At 31.9% G+C, this 14,357-nt stretch overlaps 1 protein-coding gene across 1 annotated transcript; it reads right to left on the bottom strand.

The window, feature by feature from the left end:
- Nucleotides 1-4,887: 4,887 nt before the first annotated feature.
- On the bottom strand, nucleotides 4,888-10,741 carry LOC108342906 (protein FREE1). The gene is made up of 10 exons (XM_017580809.2): nucleotides 9,624-10,741; nucleotides 8,472-8,558; nucleotides 8,243-8,374; nucleotides 7,336-7,467; nucleotides 6,912-6,977; nucleotides 6,713-6,823; nucleotides 6,367-6,456; nucleotides 6,228-6,258; nucleotides 5,358-5,428; nucleotides 4,888-5,266 (listed from the first exon to the last, which is right to left on the bottom strand). The coding sequence occupies exons 1-10, from the start codon at nucleotides 10,515-10,517 to the stop codon at nucleotides 5,189-5,191; spliced, it is 1,692 nt and encodes a 563-aa protein (XP_017436298.1). The 5' UTR covers nucleotides 10,518-10,741; the 3' UTR covers nucleotides 4,888-5,188.
- Nucleotides 10,742-14,357: the final 3,616 nt, after the last annotated feature.

Raw genomic sequence — 14,357 nt, 5'->3', positions numbered from 1 at the left:
TGAGAGGTTCATTAAATAATAAGCTGGTGTCAATCATCTTTGGCAAGTTGGTGAACAAAGCATAAATAGAGGGGTAAAGGGAAAAATATACTCGATTCGGAAGAGTCTTACGGAAAGAACTTCACATAAGATTTTGCCGATAAAACTAGTTATGCATTCAAAATGAATAATCAAAAGAGTAGATGTTACTTCACTACGCTTTTCTCAGCCTAATCTTTTCCACTTGAAATATAAAACTAAAAAGATTAAAAAAGGCTAGTTAGTAATTTAATTATTTTTTTGTTCGTTTTATATATTTGTTTTTTTATTCAAACAAATCTTCTTTATATTAAATAGAATCATGGTAGTTTTTTCTTTAAATTTAATGTCGTTTTGTTGACAATATTTTAACATCATTTACGTGTCATTTCATTTTGTGATTGGTTCATGTTAGTGTTTATGATTATTATTGTTGATTGTAGAGTAATTTTGGACCAATCACAAAATAACACGTAAATAATACTAAAATGTTATAAAAAAATGTTGTCAAACTATCATTATTCTTTATTGTATAACTGTCTCATAGACCAAACAATTAACTATTAGTAAAAGGTTTAAATAAATCACCTTGGATCACAATCAATTATTAGTAAGATGCTCAAACAAACCATCATCATTAGACTATAGTAGAATCTAACCGATTTATTAACTGTCAGAATGATGAATTCTAATATTAAATAACTTAATATAAAATATGATTATTAACGATTGAATTATAATTGGATCGTTGTAATAAAAGTTTATTCTATAATATTTACTGTGCTATTAATATTTAAATGGCAAAACCTTTATTTGACTCTGACACTTCTATATGTACCATACAGTTTAGACAAATAGTTAAGAGACTTAAACACAAGAAAGTTTTTGAACTACAACGATTCTTTACATCCCGAATAAAAAATTTAATTAATAATTCAATTTTTATATAAACTATATATACAGATTTAATTAAATCTAAAAAATATTAAAACAAAAATAAATCGTGAAACTATATATAGAAACTAAAGAATATTAAAATGAGCGGTGCCCTACTCAGTAGGGAAAACTTTACAGTAAGAATCGTAAACATTTAACAGCACAGAGAGAGACCCGTGCTGCCAAGGCATTACTGACTCATACTTGCAGTGGTGTTTTAGTGCAATTTTATTTTATTGATTACTCTAACATTAAAATTAAAAAAAAAAACTATGAAATTTGTTTCGGTTGTGGGGGCTGAGTCGTCAAATACTTCCGCGCTTGTCTCTTCCAGTCACTCAGCCATCCGGTCTCGCTTCCTACACTTCGGTTCACTCCTTTGCCTGTGGGTGGGGGAGACATGTCAAAGATTCTCCGATGCCAAAGTCAGTTTGAGAACAATAGCGTTTTCAATAGAACAGTAATAAATGTGCAACAACCTTCTTACCACTCACCTTTCACCTGTATTTATAGTTTTTGTTATGAAGTTAATCATGGCCCAACTTTGGCCCAATAGCTTTTAGCAGCTTCTTACCTTAATCTTAATCCTAATCTGGTCAACTGGCAGTATGGCCGGCCGGCCTCCTGATATTAGGTCTTACAGTCGACCGGCTCATATGAGTTGTTGTTCATCCGGATGACGAGCGGCAAGGTCGCGTAATTGGGTAATCATTGGCCATGCTGACGTCTGGTCTGTACGCTGCCCGGTCTCCCCAGATGACGAATGGCAAGGTCGCGTAATTGGGTAGTCATTGGTTATACGAACGTCCGGTCTATACGCTGCCCGGTCCCTCCAGATGACGAGTGGCACGGTCACGTAATTGGGTAGTCATTGGCCCTACGGACGTTCGGTCTATACGCTACCCAGTTCTTACTGGTACAAAATTTATATTTGTTTAATTTATATATTATAAATGGATAAATATTCAGTTTAGTGTGTGCGTGTAATAACATAACATACTCACCTTGTTTTCTTTTGTATTTATATTTACAAAATTGTTACAACCCCGCGTAATTTTATTTATTGTGAGTGATTTGAATTTACAATTCTCAGCGACAATAAAAAGAAGAAAAATATACTTTTACATCCACTAAAATGAAATGAAAAAATACCAATTTAACAGTCTATTTAATAATATAATGAAATCATTTGTATTTAATAAAAGAATAAATAAGCTTAAAATAAATTTTTAGACTCCATATTTATATCATATAACTTGTTCACTAACTCGCCTACTGAATCTTATTATACAGTACCTCTTTCATTCAAACTTTCAATTCCACCAATTACGCATTCAATAGCTCGTCTATTACTATGTCCTTTTTTCTCTCTGTTACAACGTCTCTTTCATAAACTATGAAAAAATTAAATTGGCAATGAAGTTTTTTTTTTTTTTCATAAAAGGGTCTGTTGTCTGGGAGGATGATTCTGAGTATAAACTAATTCGTATTCTCAATAAACTCGAGTCAAATAAAAAAGTGAAAAATAAAACAACAAAATTAATTAATAAATAAATCTCGTCTCTAGAATGAATAGAAGAGTCGGAAGAAAAATACCAATTTTGAAACGTAATATATTTATAATATGTAATAGAAAAATAGTATAAATTGATTTTTTTTTTAGGTATAAATAGTTCACATTAAGAATTATTGATTTTGATTTTAATTTATTGATAAGTTTAAGTTGATATTCTCACCTACTAATTGAAGAAATATTAATTTCCTCATCTGTTCGTCCAACTGTATTTTACGGTAATGAAGAGAGTAGTTATTTTTGTTTTGGGCCAAAGTTGGAAGTGGGCCAGCTGATTCAAACGGAGAAGGTGTACGTTTGTTGACACTTGTGTTCTTCAAACTTAAGTACTGTCTGTAATAAATATGCATATATGCAAAAAAAAAAAAAACTCATTAAATACTTTTAAACATTTATTATATTTTAAAAATAGAAAATATTTTAAAAATATATATAAATAGAAGAAAAATAAATTGATTATTAAAAGTTTAAGATTACAAATATTAATTATGATTTTAATATATTATAAGATACTTATATTGATTAGTCTATAAAAAGTGTTTCAAACTGTGTGTATCACTTTCATGTCTAAATTATTAATGAATAAAAGTATTTATTGTGATAGAACAATATTAAAATTTTGTTGACTTACAAACAATATTATTACACGTGTAATCCCACGTGTTGACACACTAGTCTTTTACTCCCTTTGATTCTCTTTATTTCCTCTTTCATAACCTCTTCACCCGTCCCTCTGCTATCCCGTAACCCTTTAGGTCGAAAAGCCTTGATTTGTCTTGGCTTAATATAGACATACCTTAATTTAGGATTCTTAAAATCCAAAAATTTATACAACTTAAAAATAATTCTAATGTAATTAAATGGATTGAACTTGAAATTTAGAAATATAGATTTGAATTTAAGATAAAACCATTTTAATAGACTTAAATAATATAGATTTATATTATTATGAATTGAATTTAGTAATTTGAATATTTTGTCATATGTATAGATTTTATTACCAATTTTGTCTTTATTAATATAAGTTATTTTATTTATAAATTTGTATTATTATTTTAAAAAATTTAAGTAACTACTAAAAAATTTTAAGTTATCCTAATAAAAAAAGTGAACACCACTAATAATAATAGTAATATTATTTGTTATAGATGTCATTGTGACAACAACAAAAAAGAAGAAAAAAAAATGATGAAATTAAAACTGCGGTTATGCGATATATAAAATAGCAAGAATGTTGATTGAAACCTAAAAAAATCACAATTTTGTATAGATTTTGAAAACGAATAGAAATGTTTTCTAAAATTCATTTTAAAATGGTTTTGGTTCTATTTATAAAATGATTTGAAAAATCCATATGAAAATGAAAAAAAAAAATTCATTCACCTTAAATAGGTGTACTAGCTTTAATGATAGTATACATCATACATTTGAGTATAGTCATTGAGTTAAGAAAGTGGTAAAGAGCAAAAACCTTTTCTGGTTAAAGTGTTGGATGGCAATAATAGCCCACTACTATTTCAGCCCACTTAAAGACAGTAAACAGAAGGCCCATGCTATTTCAATAGCCCAACCATTCTGCTTTTGGTTATTTTGATTTCCCGAAATATCCCTATTTCCTCTCAAATCATATCCCTAAATTTTTCTGCATATTGTTCAAATATACTTTTTTGTCATTAAATATTTCTAGAACAATACAGAAACAAATTTCCTTAACAAATTATTCTTTCATTACTACAGGAAGTAAAACTTGACACTACGAAAGCTACTTCCAAAAATTAAAATATAAAATCAAAAATAAGACTTTTTAGATGCTTCGATCCTAAAGAAAAAAGGCCTCCTTGAGAATCCCCAAAAATGATGGTGCGTTAGTCTTTGATGAACTGAATATTCATATTCACAGCCAAGGGGTATATTTTTGTGATCAGTTACGTATATCATTGCATTTTCATCACAGTAATGATATAAAATGTAATTTTATTTACTTCAGTCTGTTTAAGTATGACAATTGCTTAATATATTTTTTAAAAAGATCCTACACTTATTTCGCCGTACATCAAAACCATTTAAACCACGGGTTGTGACATGGAGTAGTGAATTCGAGGAAAAACGTGACACGGATATAATGTAATGGAGGATAAACTTATCCTCTAAAAACATTTCTTCTTCCCAAGAACCCCACTGGGAATGGAATGAAAATAAGGGAAGATTTATTGAAAACCATTTTCACCCCATAGTTATTTCTATTGAATTTGTGATTCCACTTAATCAGAGATATACAATATATATGAATTGATCTTAACATTCCAGACAATGTTAACCTTCTGATAGTCTAAAGGTATATTCAGAGCTGAACCAACGAATAAACCAGAATTAATTCACCATACATACCTATACATTTATATATACGTTCAGCGTCTATTTTATACAAGGGGTCAAATAAATTGGAGAGAAGTACTCTAAAAAAGCACACCAAGTTGAAGCACAAAAAGAAGGAAAAAAAAGGATGCACGTAAAATTAGGTAATGCAACAAACCCAGTGATAAAAAGTAAAAAGGCAACCGCAGTAATTATAATCGTGAAATAGATAGGTCCGCGAAACAAATGAATTTTAAACTTGACAAGCATATAGACAACTTCATCCGCACAAATGTTTATCTGAACTCAATGAGCACTCACAAGAAATGGGTGCTGGCACACTCCACACTCAATGGTCTCTGAACCCGAGCTGGGCACCTGAACCTGAAATAACGCCCAAAACAGCGCCATATAAAGATGATGTAATGATGTGCGTATATGAGAAAAGATAGGGCTATGGTCACTAGATTCAAACCTGCAGGTGGACAGTGCAAATAGGACATGCAACTTCCTTCATCCGCCTTGCAGATCCATCAGACTTGGAACCTACAAACCAGACCACTTAACAGCTCAAGAGATAATTTTAAGAGTCACAACAACAGAAATTACAGTCATCTAAACTATATTGCCCACACGACATATTGTCTCAATTAACTTAAAGTCTACATCAATTAACTTATATCATTCCATTTATTGCAAATATTCTGCTTTTATTGCAAGTAATCAGAGGTAGAAATAGATTATTTTGCAATTAGGAAACTGTTTGATTTCTTTCCAATATAGGATTTGCAAATTCGTTATTTCCTTTTCACATGGACTTTTTATATTACAAGGCAAGGCTGGTTACAAAGGGGTTTGTTGCCCGAAGCTTATGGAATTGACTATAGGAAAACTTCTGCTCTAAGTATCTAAAATTACTTCTATAAGAAACACTTCGATCTGGTAGGAGACATTCTCACCACATATCAGGTAGCGGGCATTCTAAGCAAGCAAGGGGTTCGCGAAGAAACACTTTGATTACATGATTGGCAAGCTGCCCATGTAAAACATGTTCAAGCCAGCGGAGCGTGAGTGTTGAAAGTCTACATTAAATTACTTTTTATCGATGACATTCTGTTTTTATTACAAGTAATCAGGTAGACAGGAAACAATTATCTCTCATAATTACGGGATTTGCAAATTCGTTAGTTTTTTCACATGCAACTACAACGCCCAACTTTTTAGACCCCCTTTTTTCTAGGAGCTGGTTTGCATCTTTTTGTCAATTAAGCGCAAAATATCACCTTCCAAGTTTAGTTACACATATGGCTAACCCAAACTACCAAAATTGAACTCATTACAGTACCTGATGTCTTTCGATTTCTCTCCAGCTCCTCCTGCCAAGACATACCAACAATATTACTCAAGAAATTCATAGAATTATAGCCTTCCACTGGCAATAAAAACAACACAAAAACAAATGTTTTATTGTCCCAATGATTTACCTGAAGTTTCCTGGCAAGATCCTCATGACTCTGCAACGTAGGTTTACTTGATGACTCCCTAGCACTAGTTATCCGCAGAGAAACTTCTCCCTATACAGGAAAGGAACTATATTTAACTAAACAACATCACTTCTTCAGTTTCAACGGTTCAGGCACTAATTTAATTGACAAAGAGTAACAGAAAAGAGGTATGGGAAAGGCCCATTGACAGTGGGGGGATAGGGGTAAAGTCCCTACTTGGATATCCCATTTAATAGGGCTACAATGTCAGCAGATACAAAACAAGAACATATTCCAAAACAGTATCCCTATGTTTACTATCTCTTACAGTAAATATTACACATACCATGCACCGATCACAAACTCGCACAGGCTGTGCATTCTCTTCAGCAGTTAGAGCAATTCTACCATGTGTACATTTGTCACAGAAAATATCACCACAGTTCCTACAGTGGTGCTGTTAGAAGCACAGAGGATCATGGGATTAGCAACAGAGCAAACAAAACAGAAAACATTGGTTGAGAAACACAAACAGGAAAATCAACCTTGCGAATAAAAGCCCCAAAATCAGTGCCACATGCTGTACATTTAGTTACAGCCTCATCTGGAACCTAAACAAAAATAAAAACTGGTGAGCAGCTCAAGTTTTGAAATTTTTGTAACAAAGATCACAATCCAACAGAAGCAAGTTAACATGTTTGGTCAATTAATTTTCATTAAAATTAAATCAAATTCCCAAAACTTTGAAGGAGTGAAAAAAAAAATTAACATTTAAACATAAAGTCCACTAAAATACCAATTGAAGCAACAAAACATGTTCAAACAATCACAATCATCTACTAGCAGAACACTGCCTCCTTGGAAAAATGAAAAGTGTTTGAAAGAAAACATTTCTTCTAAAACCTTAGAATCCAATTTTCAAGACAGGAAGAGATATAATGACACAGAAACCAAAAAGATTGCATTTACCCAATGATCCTTTTCTTCATTGGCGGGTTTAATCAGATTCATCCAATCGCCAAAACCTTTCTTTCTTTCTTGAGTCTGTTCATTTGTTTTCACAGGCTCAGAAGGCCTTCGGCTTCCACCCATTTCTTTGAACTGTATTATGAAAAAGAAAAGAAGGGCAATCAAGACATAAAGAAAAAACAGATCCCACTATTTAAAACAATTTAATTGTTGACAAGGAGCCAAAACCACCAAGAAAAAGCAAGGCGATCAGCTAGTTAACTAGAAAACCAGAGAGTTTAAAAATAGATTAATTGCCAACAATCAAAATCACAGGTAGAAGTGTTCAGCAGCTGATTCCAGAACTGCTATACTGAGACAGTGGATAGGAAGATAAGACTACAAAATTTCTACATGTATATTAAATTATTTACTATTTATATTAAACAAATAAATGCTAAAATAAGTTCAACAAGAAGGCTGCTTCCTAGATTCATTCAATAGAAATCAGTTTGTTCGCGCTGCTATGTTATCAGCACTAACCAGGGGATGAAAAGTACGATAAGCTAACGTTTATCAGGCAGTTCAGAAGCTGATTGGGCCATCTATATCTTTCTATTCTCGTTCATCTACCTTTCACATATAAGCCCTAATTTGTTTTTTCAGGCAGTACACTACAGTAGGGTACATATAACTCAGCTTGTTCTCCAAGTTCCGTCATTTCTGGGTCATTTCTGGACATATCAAACAGTAACTCAAACTAGGCAAGCAATTTTAAATTAAAAAAAACAAATATCTCCAGGTAACCTTTTAAAGGAAGGAGACAGCGTCTTCCCACAATTTTTTTTGAAAGAAAACATTTTCTACCCAAATTTATCATAAAAAACATGAACAATTATTAGAAGAGAAAGTTGAAAATATTGAATACCTGTATTGTTGCAGCAGTCACTGTATCCAAGAGTGTGTTGGTGGTATAACTGTTAGATTGCAATCTGATTCGTCTTGGCTCAATATCCACAGGGCTTTTTGACCAAAATGCAAAGGTGGACGAATCGACTCTCTGCACATTACAATTAACAAAATATTATAATGAAACTGACATGCAAAACTAATTTCATGGATGTATTGAAGTTTTCTTAAGAAATGAAGAAGCTCACATCACATCTTGTTATATTTTCAAGAGGATAAATCCTCAATGTCCGGCTGGTATTTGGATCCAGCATACGAATGCCATCCAAACCAATCTGAGCAGACAAAGGTTGACAGAGTTCAGGTCAGCAGCAATAAGCTAGTGTGAATAACATTTTTTACAAACACATAAACGCAGGAATTTAACAATAATAAATTTGCAGTAACAGTAAGTAAAAAACGAGGAGAGTTATGGATACATAGGCATGACAAAAATTTGTTGGTTTCTTGACCAGTACAAAGAAAGAACAGAGAATCTACAATGAGAAAGAGAGAGGGTATCATATTCAAAGGAAAAGGAAGTAATCTTTTGGCAAAGTATATAACAGCAAACCCTTTTGGACAGAAATTACTACTTTTGGGTCAAGGTCATAAACTAGATGATCCAGACCCTTAATTAGCCTAATTAAAATACAGATGAAGCACCGCTAGTTATGGTTATCAAACTCTAAAGTTAAGTCTTAAACTCTTACGAATTTATGATTTTATGTCATAAACCCTATTTTGAATAGATTCAGATAAACCATTAACTCTCGAGTCACAAAAAGAGGTCAATGAATTTGAAATTAATGAATTTGGGCTCTTCATTGATCCTGAAGTGATAGTATTTTATTCCGACACAAACTATTAGAAGAAATTAGGCCATTTTAAAATGTTTAACTTACGAATTTGTTTTTGTGAACTTTTATATATGATCTGACCATTTATGTAAAGTTTAATTTTATTTAGCATTAAAGTACTGTCACGGCAATCTTAGTCATTACCACATTTTGCAATTGTTATTTCAAATTCCATAAAAAAAAAGACAAAATACTATAACAATTAGATAAATGATACATATTTAATATTGTAGCTATCTTTAAAAAAATATGCAAAATGCTATCCCAAAACCCATGTCCTGTGCCACATGCCTACCCCTAGCCCCAAGCCTGACTAATTTTTACAATAACAGAACAAAGGAAACAATTTAGTTAACTGTTTGATTAAAGTTAATTAGACTTTCAATGAACATTGAACATGAGCAAGTCAGATTTAGTCCGATCAATATGTGATATTGAAGCAAAAACCAACAGAATAAAACACACAACCATAACATATGACTCTAGCTGTAATTTTCGCACCTGACAGAGAACATCCATGGTGCTCTGACCCCCACTTTCCGCCAATAACTTGACCCGAAACTTTTGCACGCCACCGCCTTTAACGTCTTCATGGGTATCAACCTTGGGCACAGCTTTCACAATCTTACCCCCACCAGAAGATTCCTTATGCGAGGGGAAACTGATGGACCTCCCGTAATCATCAAACGACGCCCAAGTCGATGATTTCGGCGCCGTGCCACGTGCCCCATAGGGTTCCACCTTCCCTCCCTGATAAGCATACACCCCATCTCCGTAGCCATCATCACTGCCGCCTCCTCCACCTTCGTACCTCGAATTACCACCGCTCTTTCCATAATAATCCGATCCCAACTCAGAACGACTCCGATTGTTGAAGCTGCCTCCGTAACTGTCGTCTAAATATCCGCCGCCGTGATCAGGCCTCACGGGAGGCTCGTAGGCGGCTGGTTCGTAGGTCGGAATAGGCGGAACGGAGGAGCCTCCGGTGTAGCTGTAGGGAGCAGAGTTGTATAGGGAGGGAGCGGGATTGGGGTTGGGAGGGGCGTAATTGGGATGTGTTTGATGCTGATCGTGTGGTGGGAAATAGGGCTGTTGTTGTGGTTGTTGGTAGGAAGGGTTTGATTCGAAGTGCGAGTTGAAATTAGGGTTGGAGGAAGAGGGAGCAAAAGAAGGAGGAGCAGTTGGTGGAATAGGATCCGGATTTTGAGGGTAAGAAGGATGATAGCTGGTGTAATCTGAAGGAGCGTAACTGGGGGTAAAGGGAGGTGCAGAAGCGTAGAGGTTGTTGGTGTTCGGATCGGAAGGGTTGGGATTGGGGTTGGGGATGGGGATGGGGTTTTGGGGATGAGAAAATTGATAATACGGAGGAACAGAGGTGAAATCTCCTTGCTGCATCGTTAACTGCAGCTGGTTAAATTGGGATTAGGGTTCTTGAGAAGTGTGAGGTAGAAAATCGCGATGATTGATTGAATTGACCGATTCTAAAGACTCTCTGAGAAGGGTTTGGAAAAGGAGAATAGAATATGTGAAGTGGTTTGAATGATGCTGTAGAAGTAACTTGGGTGCTGCGCAATGTCCTTCACTGGGCTAAGGGAAAGAGAAAGAGAGGAATACTGTAAATAAATAGTGGAAACTAATTATTGGGCCAACTCCATGGGTTTGTTGCTCAATACAAAATTATTTTTATCACTTTATTTGTTATTTACTCCCTATCTTTTTAAAAATATAATATATCATTATCTATATCTATAATATTCTGATATAATAACAGAAAATGTCTAACTAAAAAAAGTAATGTGTGAAGTATGTAAATTAATAACATTCACATGAAAGAGGTAAAAGGAAGGTTGCTAACATTCTTTATCCCAATTTAGATTATATGACAAGTAACGAGCTAATGAACTATAATACCAAAACTAGAACAAAAAATTGTTCATAGTATGACCAAAACCATGATACAAAAAACATACAGACATGATCAAAGTGTTACTATAAAAAACTTTTTTCTTATATACTAATGAAAATGCATGTAAAATAATAAAATTGAAAAAATAATTATTTGAAAGATAAAATTAGTAAGTTAATTATTTTAGTTTAAAAAATAATTATTTATTAAAATAAAAAATAAATATATAGAGAAAAAAATAAATTGTTTTTATATAATGATAGATAGGAGTAATTGGTCCAATCTTACTAAAGAGAAATATAACCTGTCCAACCATTTTTTTATGTGAGTTGATAGTTTATTTATATCTATATCAAATGATAAATACCACTTTGTGTAACAGTTTTTATTTTTATTTTTCTTTTATAATATTATTATTAACTGACTTTATAGAAAAATATAATTGTTAACGATTTTTTAGAAATAATTGTTGTTTTGAAATATTTTGTACAAAACTGTTACTTTTTTATTATTATTCTATTTATAGTTTTTACTATTATTATTATTTTGGAAAATTTTGTATAAAAATTTTATTTTTTTTCTTTTTTTATTGTTATTATTCAAATAATTTTTATTATCCTATTTTTTCTCTTATATATTAACTTATTTTTATATATTAACTTAATCCATCCTCGTACAATACAAATATAATATATATATATATATATATATATATATATATATATATAATACCTGTGTTAATATATAAAATATTTTTTCTATATTTGTTTTCTAATTTTATCTTTTAAATAAAAAATTTCAAATTAAATAATTATTTTATCAATTTCACTCTTTAAACAATATTTCTTAAGATTTAAATGATTTTTTTTCAATTTGAATGTTTTCTAATTATATTTTCAATTGGGTTTCGACTCCTGTTTTTCTCACTTTCATTTAGTGATCTTATACAAATAGGCGAGTTAGAATTAATTATGGCCATAACTTAATTTGACACTTTTATTGATATCTTAATTAAACTTTTTATTATATCATATCTTACTCAATTTGTAATACGTAAAATAAATAAATATATATATATATATATATATATATATATATATATATATATATATATATATATATATATTTTAATTATAAAATATATAAACCTTAACATAGTGTTTACAGCTTAATTTCACCGACCCGTGTCCTGCTCGTTTAGTTTAAAGCTCCATTATTTTAGGTTTGGAGGCAGAATTTATTTTCCCTCCAACAAAAAATCTCAAACTTTGTAGTTTAGTAGTGAGTGATTTGTTCTTATACAACCGATTGAGTTTTTTCTGTATAATATTATCTCATTTTCTAATATGAAACAAGAATTTTTAGCATAGACATTTCGATCCATTTAGTCGTAGATTTGCATGCTACGATATTTTATTTAATTTTTGTAACATAATAGTCACATATTACCATGAAAAATTCGAGTCATGGGTCATATACATAAAAATGTAAATCAAGCTAAAAAATTCCAAAGGTGCTTTATCCTTGTGTTTGTTTGTGTGTGTTTCTTATCTCAATCTCCATGACAATATTCGAGTGTAGATCATCATGATCCTTAGAATGGAAAGAATAGACATATCCGATTGAGACACAATTTGGTGAACCAGTAGTTAAAGAATGGAACTATTTTCATTGACTATGTGAAGTCAGAACGAAATCTAGCATATCTTATGACAAAACTCTAGGGAAGAAATATAACCTTAGAAACATCGAGGGGAATGAGATTTAAGCCACTAGCAAACAAACAAGTGATGGTAACCCAACCTTTGTTATTGGAGATCCCATAAATAAGGTTCATATGGGTAAAAACAAGTCATTTGTTAATTCTGATAATTTGATTTTAAATCAAATATGTTCATTCGTATGGTGTGTGCGAAAGTGCTAGAGATTGCATTATTGAGAGGTTAAACTTTATACTTAAACAAAGTTTTTAATGATTTTCATATCCCTTATGGGTGATATATGATTTGCAGCATGCACTTGATGAAATCACCTATATGAGTGTCAAGTAGAACTGTTTGCATGAGATATTGGCATGATCTTTAGAGCACTCATGAATACCGGGCACGCGCATGGCCTAGTAAGCGCATCACATCGATAACAGCAAGGATTGTGGGGATGTACTGTGATTAATAAACCTCTAACACACTCAAGTGTCTTTGGTTCATATAGCTTGCTATACCAACTATATTGTGTGTTAAGTTTCTTGATTTAAGACTGGTTCATATAGCTTGTTATACCAGTTCTGATGCTATACATCTTGTGAAACCCAAAATAATTTATTTTCTCTTTCGTTTGTATATATATTTTGCAATATGTGGGGGATTGTTATAAAAAGAGTACCGTTATACTGATATTGCAAAATATCTTGGGTTTGATTTTGCATGTTCCGCAAGAAGTGTTGGAACGTTACAATCCGAAGTCTCCCAGCAAATGTTGTTGCCAACGTTTTACTTTTTAGGTTGCAACGTTTTAATTTATTAAAAAAATCATTTTTTCTAGCTGATATTTTGGATCTTGGGCTTGGTTCACCAACTCTATAAGTAAAGCATTTCATTTACTCAAAAACACATCATAAAAAATCATTCTTCTCTCATTCTTTCTTCTCTTGGTTTCATTCTTTCTCTTTTCTTCTTCTTTTTTTCCTAATATTCTGGGTTTATTTCATTCTCTTTTTAGAGATCCTTGCTAGTGCTGATATCCTTAGAAATTCTAAGAAGTTCTTGTTATATCCTGTTAAGGACAATGATCTACACGCTTCAGGATCTTTATTGTTTTATTGTGAGATTTTACAACAGTTATAACTCTTTTAGTAAAGACTGAGTCTCTTATTATTCTTGCAGCAATCATAATACAGAGAGAGGAGTATAAAATAACTACTGTTTAACAAGAATTTGAACTACCATTTGGTTAGTTTCGCTTTCAACAAGTTTATTGTAGAATCTTAGGATTGTGTATGTATTACTCTCGTTCAATTACAAAATCTCTAATAATAATAATATTATTATAATTATTATGTGTTAAAAAATTGTATAGCTAAATTATTAATTTAGTCCCTACTTTTTTTTTTATCAAATTTAGTTGATATATTGTATTTTTGAGATTAATTCTTTAATGTTCTTGCTTGAATTGTAAAGAAATAAAAGATAAGTGAAAGAAAGTAGATGAAAAGGAAACCACTGTAAGTACGGATGACAGAACGGGTCAATTTAACTGTTAGGAGGTATGCATGCAGCTGTACCCGTGTGTTTCTCATCTCACTCTCCATAACAATATTTGAGCGTAGATCA

Source organism: Vigna angularis, chromosome 4, assembly GCF_016808095.1.
Source record: "Vigna angularis cultivar LongXiaoDou No.4 chromosome 4, ASM1680809v1, whole genome shotgun sequence".
NCBI lineage: Eukaryota > Viridiplantae > Streptophyta > Magnoliopsida > Fabales > Fabaceae > Vigna > Vigna angularis.
The sequence above is the reverse complement of the archived record's forward strand: the minus strand, read 5'-3'. Positions and strand labels throughout refer to the sequence as shown.

Excerpts from the sequence above, each read along its gene's own strand:
- LOC108342906 (XM_017580809.2), bottom strand. The coding sequence starts at position 10,517 with ATGCAGCAAGGAGATTTCACCTCTGTTCCTCCGTATTATCAATTTTCT. Across the intron at positions 6,259-6,366 it reads ATCTTGCCAGGAAACTTCAG|GAGGAGCTGGAGAGAAATCG; the intron begins GTAAATCATTGG and ends ATGTCTTGGCAG. Across the intron at positions 5,429-6,227 it reads GAGAAATCGAAAGACATCAG|GTTCCAAGTCTGATGGATCT; the intron begins GTACTGTAATGA and ends TCTGGTTTGTAG.